The sequence below is a fragment of the Polypterus senegalus genome, chromosome 2, assembly GCF_016835505.1.
Source record: "Polypterus senegalus isolate Bchr_013 chromosome 2, ASM1683550v1, whole genome shotgun sequence".
NCBI classification, from domain to species: domain Eukaryota; kingdom Metazoa; phylum Chordata; class Cladistia; order Polypteriformes; family Polypteridae; genus Polypterus; species Polypterus senegalus.
The window spans coordinates 145554846-145569427 of record NC_053155.1 but is presented as its reverse complement, the minus strand read 5'-3'; the positions used below and the strand labels follow the sequence as shown (position 1 = coordinate 145569427).

Here is a 14582-nt window from a genome sequence, read left to right as displayed (position 1 = left end):
AATCAGGTTCGTATTTGTAGGATGTGTTGTGTTCAAGTTACATTCCGTGTTTGTCAATCGCTGTAAAGATGACAGGTTTCATTCATCGATTCGCTTCTTACTGCATCAATAAACAGCTCGCCTTCTTCTTTATCTGAGACCTGACACACTGCATGCACGGGTTTTTTACACTGTCTTCCTTTAGCGGACATTGACTTTTTCCAACGTGTGCTTTGTTTCCGCAGTAGTTGGATTTATGAATATGCTTGTATGTATCAGACGCCTCATATTTTTTGCTGCCTTTTCAATTGTGTAATTCGGTTTTGTTCAGCTCTTTGGAACTGTTGCTTTTATCTGTGCACTGCGCCAGTTCACGTGAGCCACTCGTGTACATGCATCGAAGGTTCCCAGCTGTGCTGGTGCCATCTCGCTATGTCCATGGCTGTATTTAATGTTACCTTAGTCCTGGCACTTAAAACTTTCTCTCGCAGTTTCGCTGAGTTTGTGTCAAACACCACCCTGACCATCTCATCTTCCTCTCCATAAGCACAGTCCTTCACCCGTGAATATTTAGTGGCAGTTTGCTATTGATTGCCGCTGACGGACGGCCTTATATGGGCAGGCACTAAATTACAAACGCCAGCGCAGCCTGTCTATGAACTTAATTTAAAGTGTAGGTTTACATCGTGCTTTGTTTCCGAAGTAGCAGAACTCATGAATATGGTTGTATATGTCACTTTCGCGCTTCTTTGTTTCGCTGCCTTCTCAATTATATAATGCATGTTTTCTTCAGCGCTTTTTGAGGTCTTCCTGGTTTTCTATGTACGCGTGATTACGGGAGGCGTGATGATGTCACACGAAACTCCGCCCCACGGCGTTGAAGCTCATCTCCATTACAGTAAATGGAGAAAACTGCTTCCAGTTATGACCATTACGCGTAGAATTTCGATATAAAACCTGCCCAACTTTTGTAAGGAAGCTGTAAGGAATGAACCTGCCAAATTTCAGCCTTCCACCCACACGGGAAGTTGGAGAATTAGTGATGAGTCAGTGAGTGAGTGAGTGAGTGAGTGAGTGAGTGAGTGAGGGCTTTGCCTTTTATTAGTATAGATATGAAAAGAGCTGAGACTTTTGATATCATGAACGTGTACAAAAGGGGTCTCCTGCCCAGCAAAAGTCGAGCAGCCAGCTGCGTGCATAGCTGTGCCTGCCTTTGAGACGCTTGACTGCGCTTCTGCCTTAAGTCAAAGTGAGCACTTTTAATTTTTTTCTTCCTCCCCCTGCGCTATAGCCCAGACAAGTGCAAACACGGGACCCCTTTTCTACACCACGGCAAAATAATATTAAGGCGATTCACACTTTCTTTTGCACGATACGATTATGAGGTCCTCAGCTCGATTATGAAGACACACACACACGAAAGTGGAGGACTGACAGTGCCATCACAGCCGATTAATGGCGGGACATCTCACCAGTCTACACAAGACCCACCGCGACTGTCCCCAAAAGGCGATCATAACGCAGCGAACACATCTCTATACTATATAAAAGAAAAGGCAACTTTCCTTTCTTTACACCTTTTTCCTTTTATCCCAAACCAAAGCCTTTCTCTCTTAACACTGCAGCGGACACAAAACTAATTTTCTTTAAATGCCGGTAAGGCACATTACCAGAGGCACAAATTTGAACGTTCACATAGAAAATGTAATTTCTATACCACAGCCGTCGTAGCGCCTTTCAAAAGGGATCAACTACCGAGAGATGATCCATATACATTTTAGCTGCTGTTAGTTACTTACCTGTTGTGTTACAGTCTTTAAAATGTAGTTTACCCGCAACCACTCCAGTAGTGCTCAATGTACCTGTACTTTTAAAATGTTAATGTTTTACTGTTTAATAACTTATAGACTATATTTTATTATTTTTCCCTTGCACTCAGTGACCAAAGCTATACACACACATATAGACATATACAAACATACACACAAGTAATATGTATGTGTATATATATGTATGTATGTATATATATATATACACACACACACACACCCTATTTAGATTATATATATATATATATATATATATATATATATATATATATATATATCAGAAAATGTACCTGACGCCTGACACGCTCCTTTTACTGTTTTCTCACAGCTTGGATTGCATATATATAATTTGTGTGTGTGTATGTATGTATGTGAGTGTATATATGATGTAGATAGGTATGTATTTATATATATATGTGTGTATATGTAGATATGAAGATATGTATGTGTATATATATATGTATATATATATATATATATATATGTGTGTGTGTGTGTGTGTGTGTGTGTGTGTATATATGACAGCAGCAATCCAAGCTGTGAGAAAACAGTAAAAGGAGGCGGTCAGACGTCGTGGTACATTTTCTGATGCAGCTAGATCGAAAAACTTTGTGACGCTGCCACCAAATACACAAAACAATTACTTTGACAATCATGTTACATTATTTTTAAAATGTTTCCTTTTCTTTTCATAACTTCTTTAACACATGACATCGCTGCAAAGTGCGGGTATTTTGATTTATATATATATAAATATATATATATATATATATATATATATATAGATATATATATAGATAGATATGAGAACAACACTCATATCAATGACAAAACAATTACATTAACAATCATGTTACGTTATTTTTAAAATTTTTCCTTTTCTTTTCCTACTTTCTTTAACACACTACTTCTCCGCCAAGCTGGTATTCTGCTAGTATATATATATATATATATATATATATATATATATATATATATATATATATATATATATATATATATATATATATATATATATATATATATATATATATATATATATATATATATATATATATATATATATATATATATATACTGCTTGAGAAAGGCAAATCAGCTGAATTAGAATTCAGGAGCAGTTATTTTGTATACCAGCCCCTTTAAGCATTTGGGTTTGCAATACGTGAAAGCATTTGTTGTTTTGCAAGGCGTTTCTTGTGACCCGTAACAAAAGAAAAGGACAGTGGGAGTGATACATTGTTTGCAATGAACAGGCCCAATTTTGGATATAACTATACTGTTTTTGGTATGTGTGTGTGTGCCTCATTCCTGTTATCTTGGTGACAATGTACATTGCATATTTATTTATTGTATAAGCAGTATATAGCTGTTTTCTGTGTTAATAAGGTGTTGGTCCTAACCTGGCAGCAGTGAGTCTACATGTTTGCAAGACAGATACAGTATAGTCCTCTAACATGGGAAAATGTCCTTTCTGTTCTTTATTTTTAATGAGCTCAGATGTGCCATGTGACTTGCCGACTTCACAGTTTGGATTTGCTCTGTGACATTTTGTTTCTTTAGATGAGCTATTGATTAAATTATATACTTGTACATTAATGCTTTCTGCAACTTAAAACCGCTTCTCTTTAATCAAATAATAACTATCCATTCTGGCTTCATCTCATGTTCAATTTTTTCCCCTAATGAATTTAATGTCACTTTTCCTGATGTTTATCTTTTCAAGTAAAAATAACGGGAGGTCCATACAAAGGATTTCTTCTGGAAGCCAGGGAAGGACATACTTCAAATATTGTTGGGAGCTGGAATTCTTCCTCAAATGCCATCAAATTTTTAAATGTAAGTTTATACTTATAGTATTTGCTTTTTGGTACCACTGTGTTCCATTATTAGTTGTCTGGTGTGCAGTACAAAAAGAAACACACAGCCTTTATTCTATTTAGTGCCTTTCTATATTGAATTCTATTATAATTGTAATGCTATATTTTCTCTGAAAGAAAATAATTTTGTGTGTTTTTTTTTTGTTATAGTGTAATAGACATTGATGTTAGAAGAGCAGCAGCTGATGGTTAACACAAGACTGTTTATCTATATTATCTAAACACACCATTCTTAAGGCTGTAAATAATAACTGAAAAGCCATTCCAGAAACCCAAGGCACTCTTTGCTTTGATGCAATTCACACATTAGAAACGTCATTCTCACTAACACTTTCTCTTAACACTAACTCATCTGTGCAAAGCCACTAAAACTATCAGAACCTCATTCACATGTGTCAAAACAAACAGTCGCTCAATCACTGCCTCCAACGTATAAAAGTTTGTAAGACTTAGACACCAAATTTTTGTGATATTTAAATGTAAACCTTAATGACTTTGGAAAAAGAGTACTGCCTAAAATGAAGAGTAAAAAAAATTTTCAGACCCAAAAGTGAAACATTAACGGTTTATTTGTAAATTTACACAATATAATTGCTGTAACTGAGAAAGAAAAAATGATAATCATATAACAATGCATCATCTGATTTATTTGGCAAACCCTTTTATTCAGAGTGACTTACAACATTTAAGATACAATTGGTTACATTTCTTTTGTTTTTTTTAATTGGAGCTCAGCCAGGTGAAGTGACCTGCTTAGGATCACACAGTGTCAGTGGTGGGATTTGAATCCACAACCTCAGCGTTTAAAGTCCAAAGCCTGCATCAGAAAATGGACAAGAAAAGAAATCTATTCTTCTGACTGACAAACATACAAACTGTTTTCATGAGTTGTCAGATTCAGATGGGAAATGCACGAACACAATGACAAAACGTCTTTAGTAGTGAAATATGTGTAGACACAATGGCGGCTTGTACAAACACAGTGAGAAATGCTAACGTGCGTGGGGCAATGCGGTACTGAATTCACAACTGGATTAAGAGTGAGGAGAATGAAGTTTCTGATGTGTGAATTGCTTCTAAGCAATCAAAAAAACTGTAAGACTACTTTGAAGACTGGCTCAACTGTACTGGCTGTAGGTGGCAATCTTTACTTGATTCAACAACTGACTATCGAGTTATGTGTAAATTAATTTACTTAAATGTATTAATTGTTTGCAGCTGCTTCAAACAGAATGGCAACTTGTACCATCTTAATGCTTTTTGACTTGTCTTTGATAGTAGGTAGATCAGTAAATATCACTTATAGATAGATAGATAGATAGATAGATAGATAGATAGATAGATAGATAGATAGATAGATAGATAGATAGATAGATAGATAGATAGATAGATAGATGGCATTAATTTAGTCCCTGTGGAAAATTTGGCTTGATACAGAAGCTCAATAAATAAATGAATATTATGATGACAGACAAATTAATACCAGCATGACTAAAAAGAAACAAAAAGGTTCTTATTTGTTAGAGATATAAAAGCGCAGTTACAGTCACAGTGTGGTATTATGCAAGAATATTGCCGTTGGCATAAAGGAACCCCATCAGCGTTTCTTGACACACTTCAGCTGAATAATTCATTGGCTGAAAGTCCTCAGTCTGAGTGTATCAGAGAGAGGATGTACAGCATTGTTCACAATGGTACTCAGTTTTGTTTAAATTCTCTCCTTTGCTACAACCTCTAGGGGGTCCAGAGAGCATCCCATAACTGAGCCTGCCCTTTTAATTAGTTTATTGATTAAGTGATTGGAAGTGATGTTACTAACCCAGCATACCACAGCATGGACAATCACCCTGGCTGTCACATAGTTATAGAAAATGTGAAGAATGTCATTACACACATTAATGGAAAAAGGAGCCTGCTCTGCCCTTCCTTACGTAGTTTCTCTGTAGTACAAGACCAGTTCAGCCTGTCATTGATGTGGACCCCACAAGTACTTGTAGCAGTGTACCACCTCAACACCCACTCCCTAACTACTGACCGGACATAGAATCTCTTCAGTGTGGCGAAAGACAATAGCCAGTTACTTGGCTTTACTGATGTTAAATTGCAGAAAATTCTCTTTGCACCATATTTCCTCCTGACTTCTATAATCTGTCTCAACTTCCTTGTCAATACACCCCATTAGTGCAGAATAATCAGAACATTTGTGGCATGACCTGGTGTTAAATTTCTAGTCCAAGGTGTACAGAGTGAAAAGAAAAGGTGACAGAACTGTTCATTGTGTGTTGCTCACATCCGTATCAGAGACACATATTAACAAATCTTCAGCTTTACATTGGAAAAGTCCAGTATCCTATCACATTGTTCTTTTTTCATTTGGGCACTCCATTGACAACATGGGAAAACAGTTAATTGTGCTGCTGAAGTTTCCAAAAGGTTAGGATAATAGACAAATATAAATCAGGCTTATGTGATTGGTTGTATGCGAGTGCGTGAATGTCACCCAGCACCTCTTCTGCAGTTGGTTTCTGCTTCCCTTCAATGCTGACAAAATCTCTGCTGACCCTCTTTTGGAATTAGCCAACTGAATGAATGAATGAACGAATCTTATGCTGTATATCCAATTGTGAATAAAATTTAACATTTTATGCTTTAATACGACTTGAACTGTCTCAAGATCACACAATGTGCATGAGATTTGACTTTCCATCTTGTGAGATTAAGCCTGGAAATTGTTAGCCTTGTGGGTGTTCTTTGGGTTATATCAGATTTTGCATTAATATTGGCTGTTCATGATAGAAAAAGGTATTTCTGTAATGAGTGTACTTTTGAAAAGTAGTACTATTTATATTCAAAGTTAATAAGACTATTGATAAAATGCATACAATTATGTTCTTTTTTAGTGTGTCTCAAAAAATGATGCTTTGACACATGCTGATAACAGCCAGAAATCAGACTTGGCTTATCAGTGGAAGCCACCAAACTCCAATCTTCCAAACACTGTCATATTTCAGTAAGTATTACATTTAATTTCTTAGCTTTGTTTAAGGTTCAAAAAGTCATATCATCATAGTTGTTGTCCTGGAGGTCTTTTCCTAAATACAGAAAAGTATTTGTGTCTCAGTATTTTCACATTGCACAAGCAAAATAAAAAAAAGAACTGTTAAGAAGACTGTTTATTCTAACTTTTGCGTACATCATTGGGCATGGCATGTTAGCATGTGAACATTGTAAGCAGGCCTTCTTCCAACACCATGGACTGTATCCAGGAGTGCTCAGCCTACTCTGTGCCATCGTGTGCCTTTTCCTTTCTTTTGAAGGAAACTAATGTTTGCTGAGAGGTGTTGACTCAAGTCTTTTTGTCAGTAAGAGTTCTCTATGTCTCTGCGTATGTCTCCAGCCCACACCCAGGGTCCATCCCTGGTGCAAACTCAGATTGAAGCTCAGATAAAGGTGTGACACCACTGAAATCCTTATATATACACGTAGATTATTCTTTTGATCGCACACCCAATTATCTTGGTTCATTGTCTTCACCCCTCACTGCCCTTGACTCATCCCACTGCTGTCACCAAAGGTGAAGGAGTGGATTAGTCCCACACTCTCATAATCCTCTTGAACCTGCATCTATTGATAGTCATAACCAGAGGATGATGGGCTATAGCAAGTGAGGACACACAACACCAGGAAAGGAGGGGTGTAAAAGTGCAACTGTTTTTATTACAAGTGCCAAAACAATCAGTAAAACAGTGCAGTTCTTCCTCCCTTAATAAATAAATCAATATATAAATTAATAATATGGTGGTCTCAGTGAAGGTTTAAAAATTCAACAAATAGTTTAGAAACCAAAGATAACAACATAGGCAGTATCCCCTCATAGAATCCCTAGATGCAAGGCATACGTGCAGCACCTCTCCCTTGTTTTTTTATTAATTTTAATTAAAAGTAAATAATTCATAAAATAGAATCAAGGGTGCGGCTCAGTGGTAGCGCTGCTGCCTCGCAGTTAGGAGACCTGGGTTCGCTTCCCAGGTCCTCCCTGCGTGGAGTTTGCTGGGTGCTCCGGTTTCTTCCCTCAGTCCAAAGACATGCTTATGCTAAAATGTTATTGATTAGATCCTGCAATATTTTAAAGAAAACATTTTGAACAGATCCTCTGAGTGAGAATTAAATTTTTTCCAATTTCAGGTTTTTCTGTCCCCCCTGGTCATTGAACCTTACTCTTATTCGATGTTAATTAATGTTGATTTATTTTGTTTTATAATTGTGTCTTTCATTTTTCTATTCTTTAATATGTAAAGCACTTTGAGCTACTGTTTGTATGAAAATGTGCTATATACATAAATGTTGTTGTTGTTGTAGCACAGGGCATCAGTTACCCACTGACTTAAAAGAGGTGGGGGTGGGATTTTTCCAGTTGAGCAAGATAAATCTATGTGGTAGTAGTGAGGTAAAGGCATTTACAATGTGCTTGTTCTTCTCCTATTTAAGCACATCTGGGAGTACACCGAACACAGCTGTTAATGGGTTGGAGTGATTGTGACACCAAGGCTGCCTGATAGGCATTCAAAGATTTTTGTCCAAAATGACGTTAATTTAGTGCACGCCCAAAACATGTGGCCCAGTGACGGGCTCAGTCAGGCTGGAGCTTGATTGTAACGTTCACAGGTTGAATCTTGCCCTGGAAACATTTTGAATAGTTTTAATTGAGATAAATACACTCAACAGAAAATTTTAAGTTTAATAATGGAGTGCTTTGCGCTTATAGAGCTAGAATATTTTCTGTGCAGAGATGCCTTCCACTCCTTTCCTAAAATGTTAAGTGAAAGATCTTTTCCCCATTGTGCCTTGGGATCTTTGAAAGGAAGGGACTTCAAAACCTTTTCATAAATTGTGAAGATGCTATCGGAGTTTCCAAGACCGATCAATATTTGTTTTGAAATACAAATAGGTGGAAAGTGTGGAAAAATTGCGCATGTTCACTTTAGGAAAGTTTCTAGCTTGAAAATAGTGGAAAATTATGTTTATGAGAAGGTCAGTTTGAAGCTTAATTTCTTATAGGATGCAAAAAAATTATCGATGTACAAGTCTCTATATGTTTTAATCCCAGACATTTTCCAAGCATGAAATACTGTGTATGTTAGAGAAGGCAGTAAAGAGTGGTTGTTGTGTAGAGGTGGAATAGATAAGAGCGTCTCTGTTTTAAAGTGCTTCCTACATTGGTTCCATATTCTGAATGAATGAAGGGCAATTGGATCATTAGTGTACTGACAATAATTTTTATTTACAGAGCAGGGAATATAAAGAAGTACTGCAAGATTTTAATTCTGTTGTAGAGCAGGTTTGTACATATTTATTAATTTGTGTCAATATCTAGGTCTTTATGGCCTGTATAATTTCTGCCCAGTAATTGTGACAGATAGGGGGCGCTCTCGCTCCCTTGAACCCCTGTGCACGACTCCAGACACTAGGTAAAAGTCCACAAGTTGACTTTATTTAAATGCCACAGTGCACAAAGCACCCTCTTCTCCACTATACTCATAAATTAACAATAACTACAATAATAAACACAATAAACCAATCCTCCAGCTCCCAGACGCGTTGCCACCCTTCCACCCAGCTCAGCTCGCCGTCAGGGAGCTCTCACAGTCCTTTTATATGATCTGACCCGGAAGTGTTCCCAATCCCCAGTCCATGTTATCCTGTATCACTTCCGGGTCAGGTAAAAGTTCTTTTCTTCACCCCGGAAGCCTGTCGCTCTTTCCTTGGCGAACTTCCGGGTCATAGGGCACAAATAAGTCTTTGGTCCTCCCTGCAGCTCCCTCTTGCAGCCCCTGTGGTATCCAGCAGGGCTGAGGATAAAAACTACATAGTCCATGACTCCCCGCTGGTCTTCGGGGCACCTCCGTACTGCAGGAAGGGCTCCATCTGGCGGCTGGGGAGTATTGGCCAGGATGACAAGCCGGCCACATCTCACAAATAAAATTGAAAATTAGGTAGTGCCATGCCCCTTTCTGCTTTAGGTCATTGTAGAGTCACCCTTTGGATGTATGGATGTTTAGAAATCCAAATCATATTATGTGATATCATCTACTGTTAAATTCTACTTTGTAGTTGTAATATTTTAATTTTACTATTATACTGTATTGAGGATTACTTGTGTTTTGTTCTGTGTGTTGCATTGTATTGACCCCCTTCTTTCCCAAAGTTTCTTCCATTTTCTTCCCTTTTTTTTTGGGGAGTTTGTCCTTGCCTTCTTAGAGAGTCAAGGCTGGGGGGCTCTCAAGAGGCAGGGCCTATTAAAGCCCATTGCAACATTTCTTGTGTGATTTTGGGTTATACAAAAATAAGTTATGTTGTATTGTATTGTAATTCCAAATAAATAAGGTTATAATTGAATCTAACCTCTCTATTATAAAAAAAAAATCTTGGGAGGGACACAAGGGAGATGATATATATAAATAAAGTCCCGTGATACTAATTTCACAGAAGACACTTTGAAGTCCCAGGAGAATACTTGCACGACACGCCCTACTTACAAACAAATTCTCGGAGTCACTTTAATGTCCTGCGAGACAAAAAAGTGAGATTAAAGGACAGCTGCTGTACGGGCTTTTGAATGATCGTCGTGCAGCACAACATGCAGATCATGCAGCATGGCACAAGCGGTAGCTGGTTTAAAGGAAAGCTGCTGTACAGGCTTTTAAATGATTGACGCACAGCGCGACATGCAGATCATGCAGCACAGCACTAGAAGCCCCGGGGGGGGGGAATAACTCATTCACTACAGTTTTATTACTGGCAAATATTGAGAAATAAAAAATGAATGAAAATGAATGAAATGAAAATAACATAATCTCTTTAAATTGTATATCCGGATAACCAAACCCGGAGGTTGGCAAGCAAAGCGAGCAGGAGGCGGAGCCCCCTAGTTTTTTAAAAAAAGATTTGTTAATGAATATGGGGATGGTTTGTAACAGATAAAGAAGCTTGGGATGGATGTTCATCTTAACAGTATTGATTCTATCTGCTAATGTGAGACGGAGGGTGGACCATTTATTTACATCAACATTTAGTTCAAAAAGATCTTTATATTTACTTGTGATAGTACCCCTAGATATTTAAACTGATCTGCTAAGAAAAATCGTAAGGTATCCAGTCTAGTGTTGTGTGCTAGAGAGTTCACTGGAAAAAGCACACTTTTTTTCAAATTAATTATGAGTCCAGTTATCTTTTAAAAATCTGCCTGTGCTTTTAGGACTGCTGGAATGGAGTTTTGTGGGTCAGACAGATGCAACACCATATCATCTGCACATACTGATATTTTCTGTTCAAGTCCTTCTCTGAAAATCCCCTTTATCTGATGCATTTTTATAGTAAACAAATGACTCAACAGTGATTGCAAAAAAACAATGGTGATAGAGGACATCCTTTTTGAGTACCACATTCTACTTTAAAGTAGTCTGAAATAATGTTGTTAACATGAACTGAGGCTTCTGGACTAGTACAGAGTAGTTTGACCCATGAACATATGTCTGAGCCAAACCCAAAGTTGTGCAATGTGGTGAATAGGTAGTCCCATTCAACCATGTCAAATGCTTTTTCTGCATCCAAAGATAGCAATATCTCTAGGGAGTTAGAATTATTGGGTAAATATATTAAACAAACATTGAAGATTAGAAGCTAAGTGTCTGCTTTTAATAAATCTGGTTTGGTCTTGTGATATTACAGAAGTAAGCACTTCCTCAATCCTTCTAGCTAGATCTTTGGAGAGTATCTTAATGTCATTATTCAAGAGTGAGATTGTCTGTATGATACTCATTGTAGTAAGTCCTTATTTTTCTTAGGAAAACCGATAATTAATACTTGGTTAAAAGTTTGAGGTAGAGTTTTGTTGTCTTTAGGTCAGGGCTATTCAATTGGCAGCCCGTGGGCCACATGCAGCCCAGAATCAACCTCCGAGTGGCCCAGCCCGTGGTTCCGCACATAGATAATAAATTAATATATATTATTCATAAATTGTTATTTTAATATAATTTAATATAAATATATATTATATTCATATAAAAATATAGTATATTAATATAAATATAAAGTATTTATTATGTCTATGGTCCCGCCAAAAACGCGCATTCCTACGTAAATTACGTAGCCTGCAACACGCAAACAATGCAGAGCGTGCCGGTAGTAGCTTAGATTACTATCAATATGTCTTTCTCAACACTGAAACGTAAAATTGCCAATGAAAACCGTAAGTTTAACCCTGCCTGGACTGACAAATACTTGTTTATTTTACCGTTACATCCAAACGCCAAACCGATGTGTTTAATTTGTAATGAGTGCGTTGGAGTATTTAAAGATTACAATGTGCGGAGGCATCATGTTGAGAAACACCACACTTTTCGCACCAATTTTCCAGAGGGATCTCAAGAGAGGGCTGCAAAAGTGCAGAGTTTGATTGCATCTTACAACCGAGCAGTACTACCATGGTGCGGTCATTCACAGCCCAAGAGAGAGCTACTGCAGCATCCCTTCGTGTTTCCTGGATACTGGCAAAAAAGAAAAGGCCATTCACAGACTCTGAAACCGTGAAGGACTGTATGCTGGCTGTTGTGGATGAGGTGATAAATGACGATAAAATTAAAATGAGCGTGTTATCTGCTATAAAAAACGTACCCCTGTCAGATACTTCAAACATTCGTAGGGTTGAAATTCTTGCTGCAGATGTGTATGAAACGCTGTTAGGAGACCTGATGAAAGCTGATACTGTGTCTATAGCAGTAGATGAGTCCACAGACAAAACTGATACTGCTCAGTTGTGCATATATGTCCGTTTTTTTGATGGCAAATGCTTCCGAGAGGAGCTGCTCGCCTACTGCCGTTAGAAGGACACACAACTGGCGATATAGTCTTTGGGAAAATTTCCGCCTTTTTTAAAGACAGTGGTCTGGATATGAAGCGTGTGTGCATGCTTGTGACAGATGGGGCTCCATCCATGACAGGGAAAGTGAATGGTTTGGCAGCACGTTGGTCCGCTGTTGCACCTCAGTTGATCTCCTTACACTGCATTGTGCATCAGGCGGTGTTGTGCAAAACTAAGCGGGGCTCAAAACGACAATGGACAGCGTTATGGCTATAATTAATTTTATTCGCTCCACATCAAGCCTCCAACACCGCTTATTCCGCATGCTGCTGTCAGAAATGTCTGCTGAGCACCACGACCTTCTTTTGCATAATGACGTGAGGTGGCTGTCCAAAGGCAAAGCACTGGAGCGTTTCTGCGGTCTCAGAGAAGAGATCATAACTTTCCTCCGCGGCAGCAAGCAAAAAAAGGCGGAAACGCACTTGAGTCGCATACTGGATGACAACTTCATGGCCGATGCCTGCTTTCTGAGCGACATATTCAAACAACTAAACGATCTCAATTTGGGACTACAAGGCAGAGACAAAACTATCATCGACCTTGTGGAACAGATGCACGCATTCCAAGTTAAACTGGACCTTTTCGCAAATGATTTGAGCACAGGCCGAATGCTGCATTTTCCGACACTCCGCAAATGCATCTCATCCCCGCACAAATCACGGATGTGATGACAGATTTCATTGCGATGTTGAAAAATAACTTTGCTGGTCGATTGGATGGACTTGATCTGCCCACAGAGTTGGCCGTTTTTGTCAGAGACCCGTTCACTGTTGCAATAGAAGGGGACTTATCCGCCAGAGCTAAGAAACTGGTCCCTTCCATTGACGAGGGGAAATTCACACTCGAATTTGTTGACATGCAGTCATCTGTAACCATGGCACAGGAGCTTTCCACTAACGGGCCTGCAATGTTTTGGACTGATGTCAACGCACATCAGTTCCCTAACATTAAGAAAGTAGCGATCGTCATGCTCAGTATGTTTGGATCAACATATACATGTGAGTCAAGTTTTTCACACATGAACTCCATAAAAAGCAACTCTCGTTGCTCCCTGACTGACCATACTCTCCACCAATGCCTTCGAATTGCATTGACAACTTACGAGCCTAAAGTCACTGCTCTCTTCCCACTAAGTCAGCAGGGTAACTGTAGCCTACAATACATCAATATAATGTGGGATGCATAACAGAGGCATGGCTAATCACACATGGTGATTTAAAATATGTTCCCTCAGTGTTGTTATAGTTGTGAATACTGTGCACTTTTTATTTTATGCACTTTGAGATGTTCCTGGGTCAAATGTGTGCAAGTTGTTTATTTTGTTTCAAAAGGAAACAATGTTATTTCTAATAGCCTACTACTGTGCACTATTTTGTTTTATGCACTTTGTGTTCAGATAGGTCAGATATGTAGCCTAGGTCAGTTTTTTTTCTTTTGTAAGTGGAAAAAATAGGGGCTACCTCAGATTCTGTTAATTCAGCTCTTTTTGTATGCACCTTTTGCTCTGCGAACTGACCAAAGTTAAAAGAGAAACAATGAATAAACCTTATGTTTTTCAATAAATTTGTTTGTGTTGGTTTTAAAATTTGTCATTACGAGCTGCTTTGCCGCTAAAATGACTGGCCCAGCTAACCTTCTTGGTTTGACAATCTGGCCCAACTGAATTTGTAATTGAATAGCCCTGCTTTAGGTTATGTAAATGTTGCTAATAAAAGTGGAGCTGAGTTATTTTCATTTTTTTTTAATTCCACTGGGTAGCCTGACTGTCTTCTCACTTTGAAGTGAGTTTATAGCCTCTAGTGATTCTAAGAGTGTCCGAGGTTTATCCGGTTCCAAAGCACTATGAGTGTCTAGCTGTGGCATCTGTAATGAGTCATTAGATTGTGTGTTATCGTCTTTAGACTGAGTGGAATATGAGGACTTATAGTACTCTCTAAATGTACAGGTTATATGTTTATGGTGTATGATTTTATC

The 14582-nt window shown here is 38.2% G+C and overlaps 1 protein-coding gene across 1 annotated transcript in view; it reads left to right on the top strand.

Annotated features, from left to right (window-relative positions):
• LOC120523453 (putative ferric-chelate reductase 1) overlaps positions 1–14582 on the top strand; it is a 59389-nt gene that overhangs the window by 29616 nt on the left and 15191 nt on the right. Inside the window, exons 4-5 of the mRNA XM_039744783.1 lie at positions 3535–3647; positions 6589–6698. Of these exons, the coding sequence (XP_039600717.1) occupies positions 3535–3647; positions 6589–6698 (223 nt within the window). The remainder of the gene's footprint in view (positions 1–3534; positions 3648–6588; positions 6699–14582) is intronic.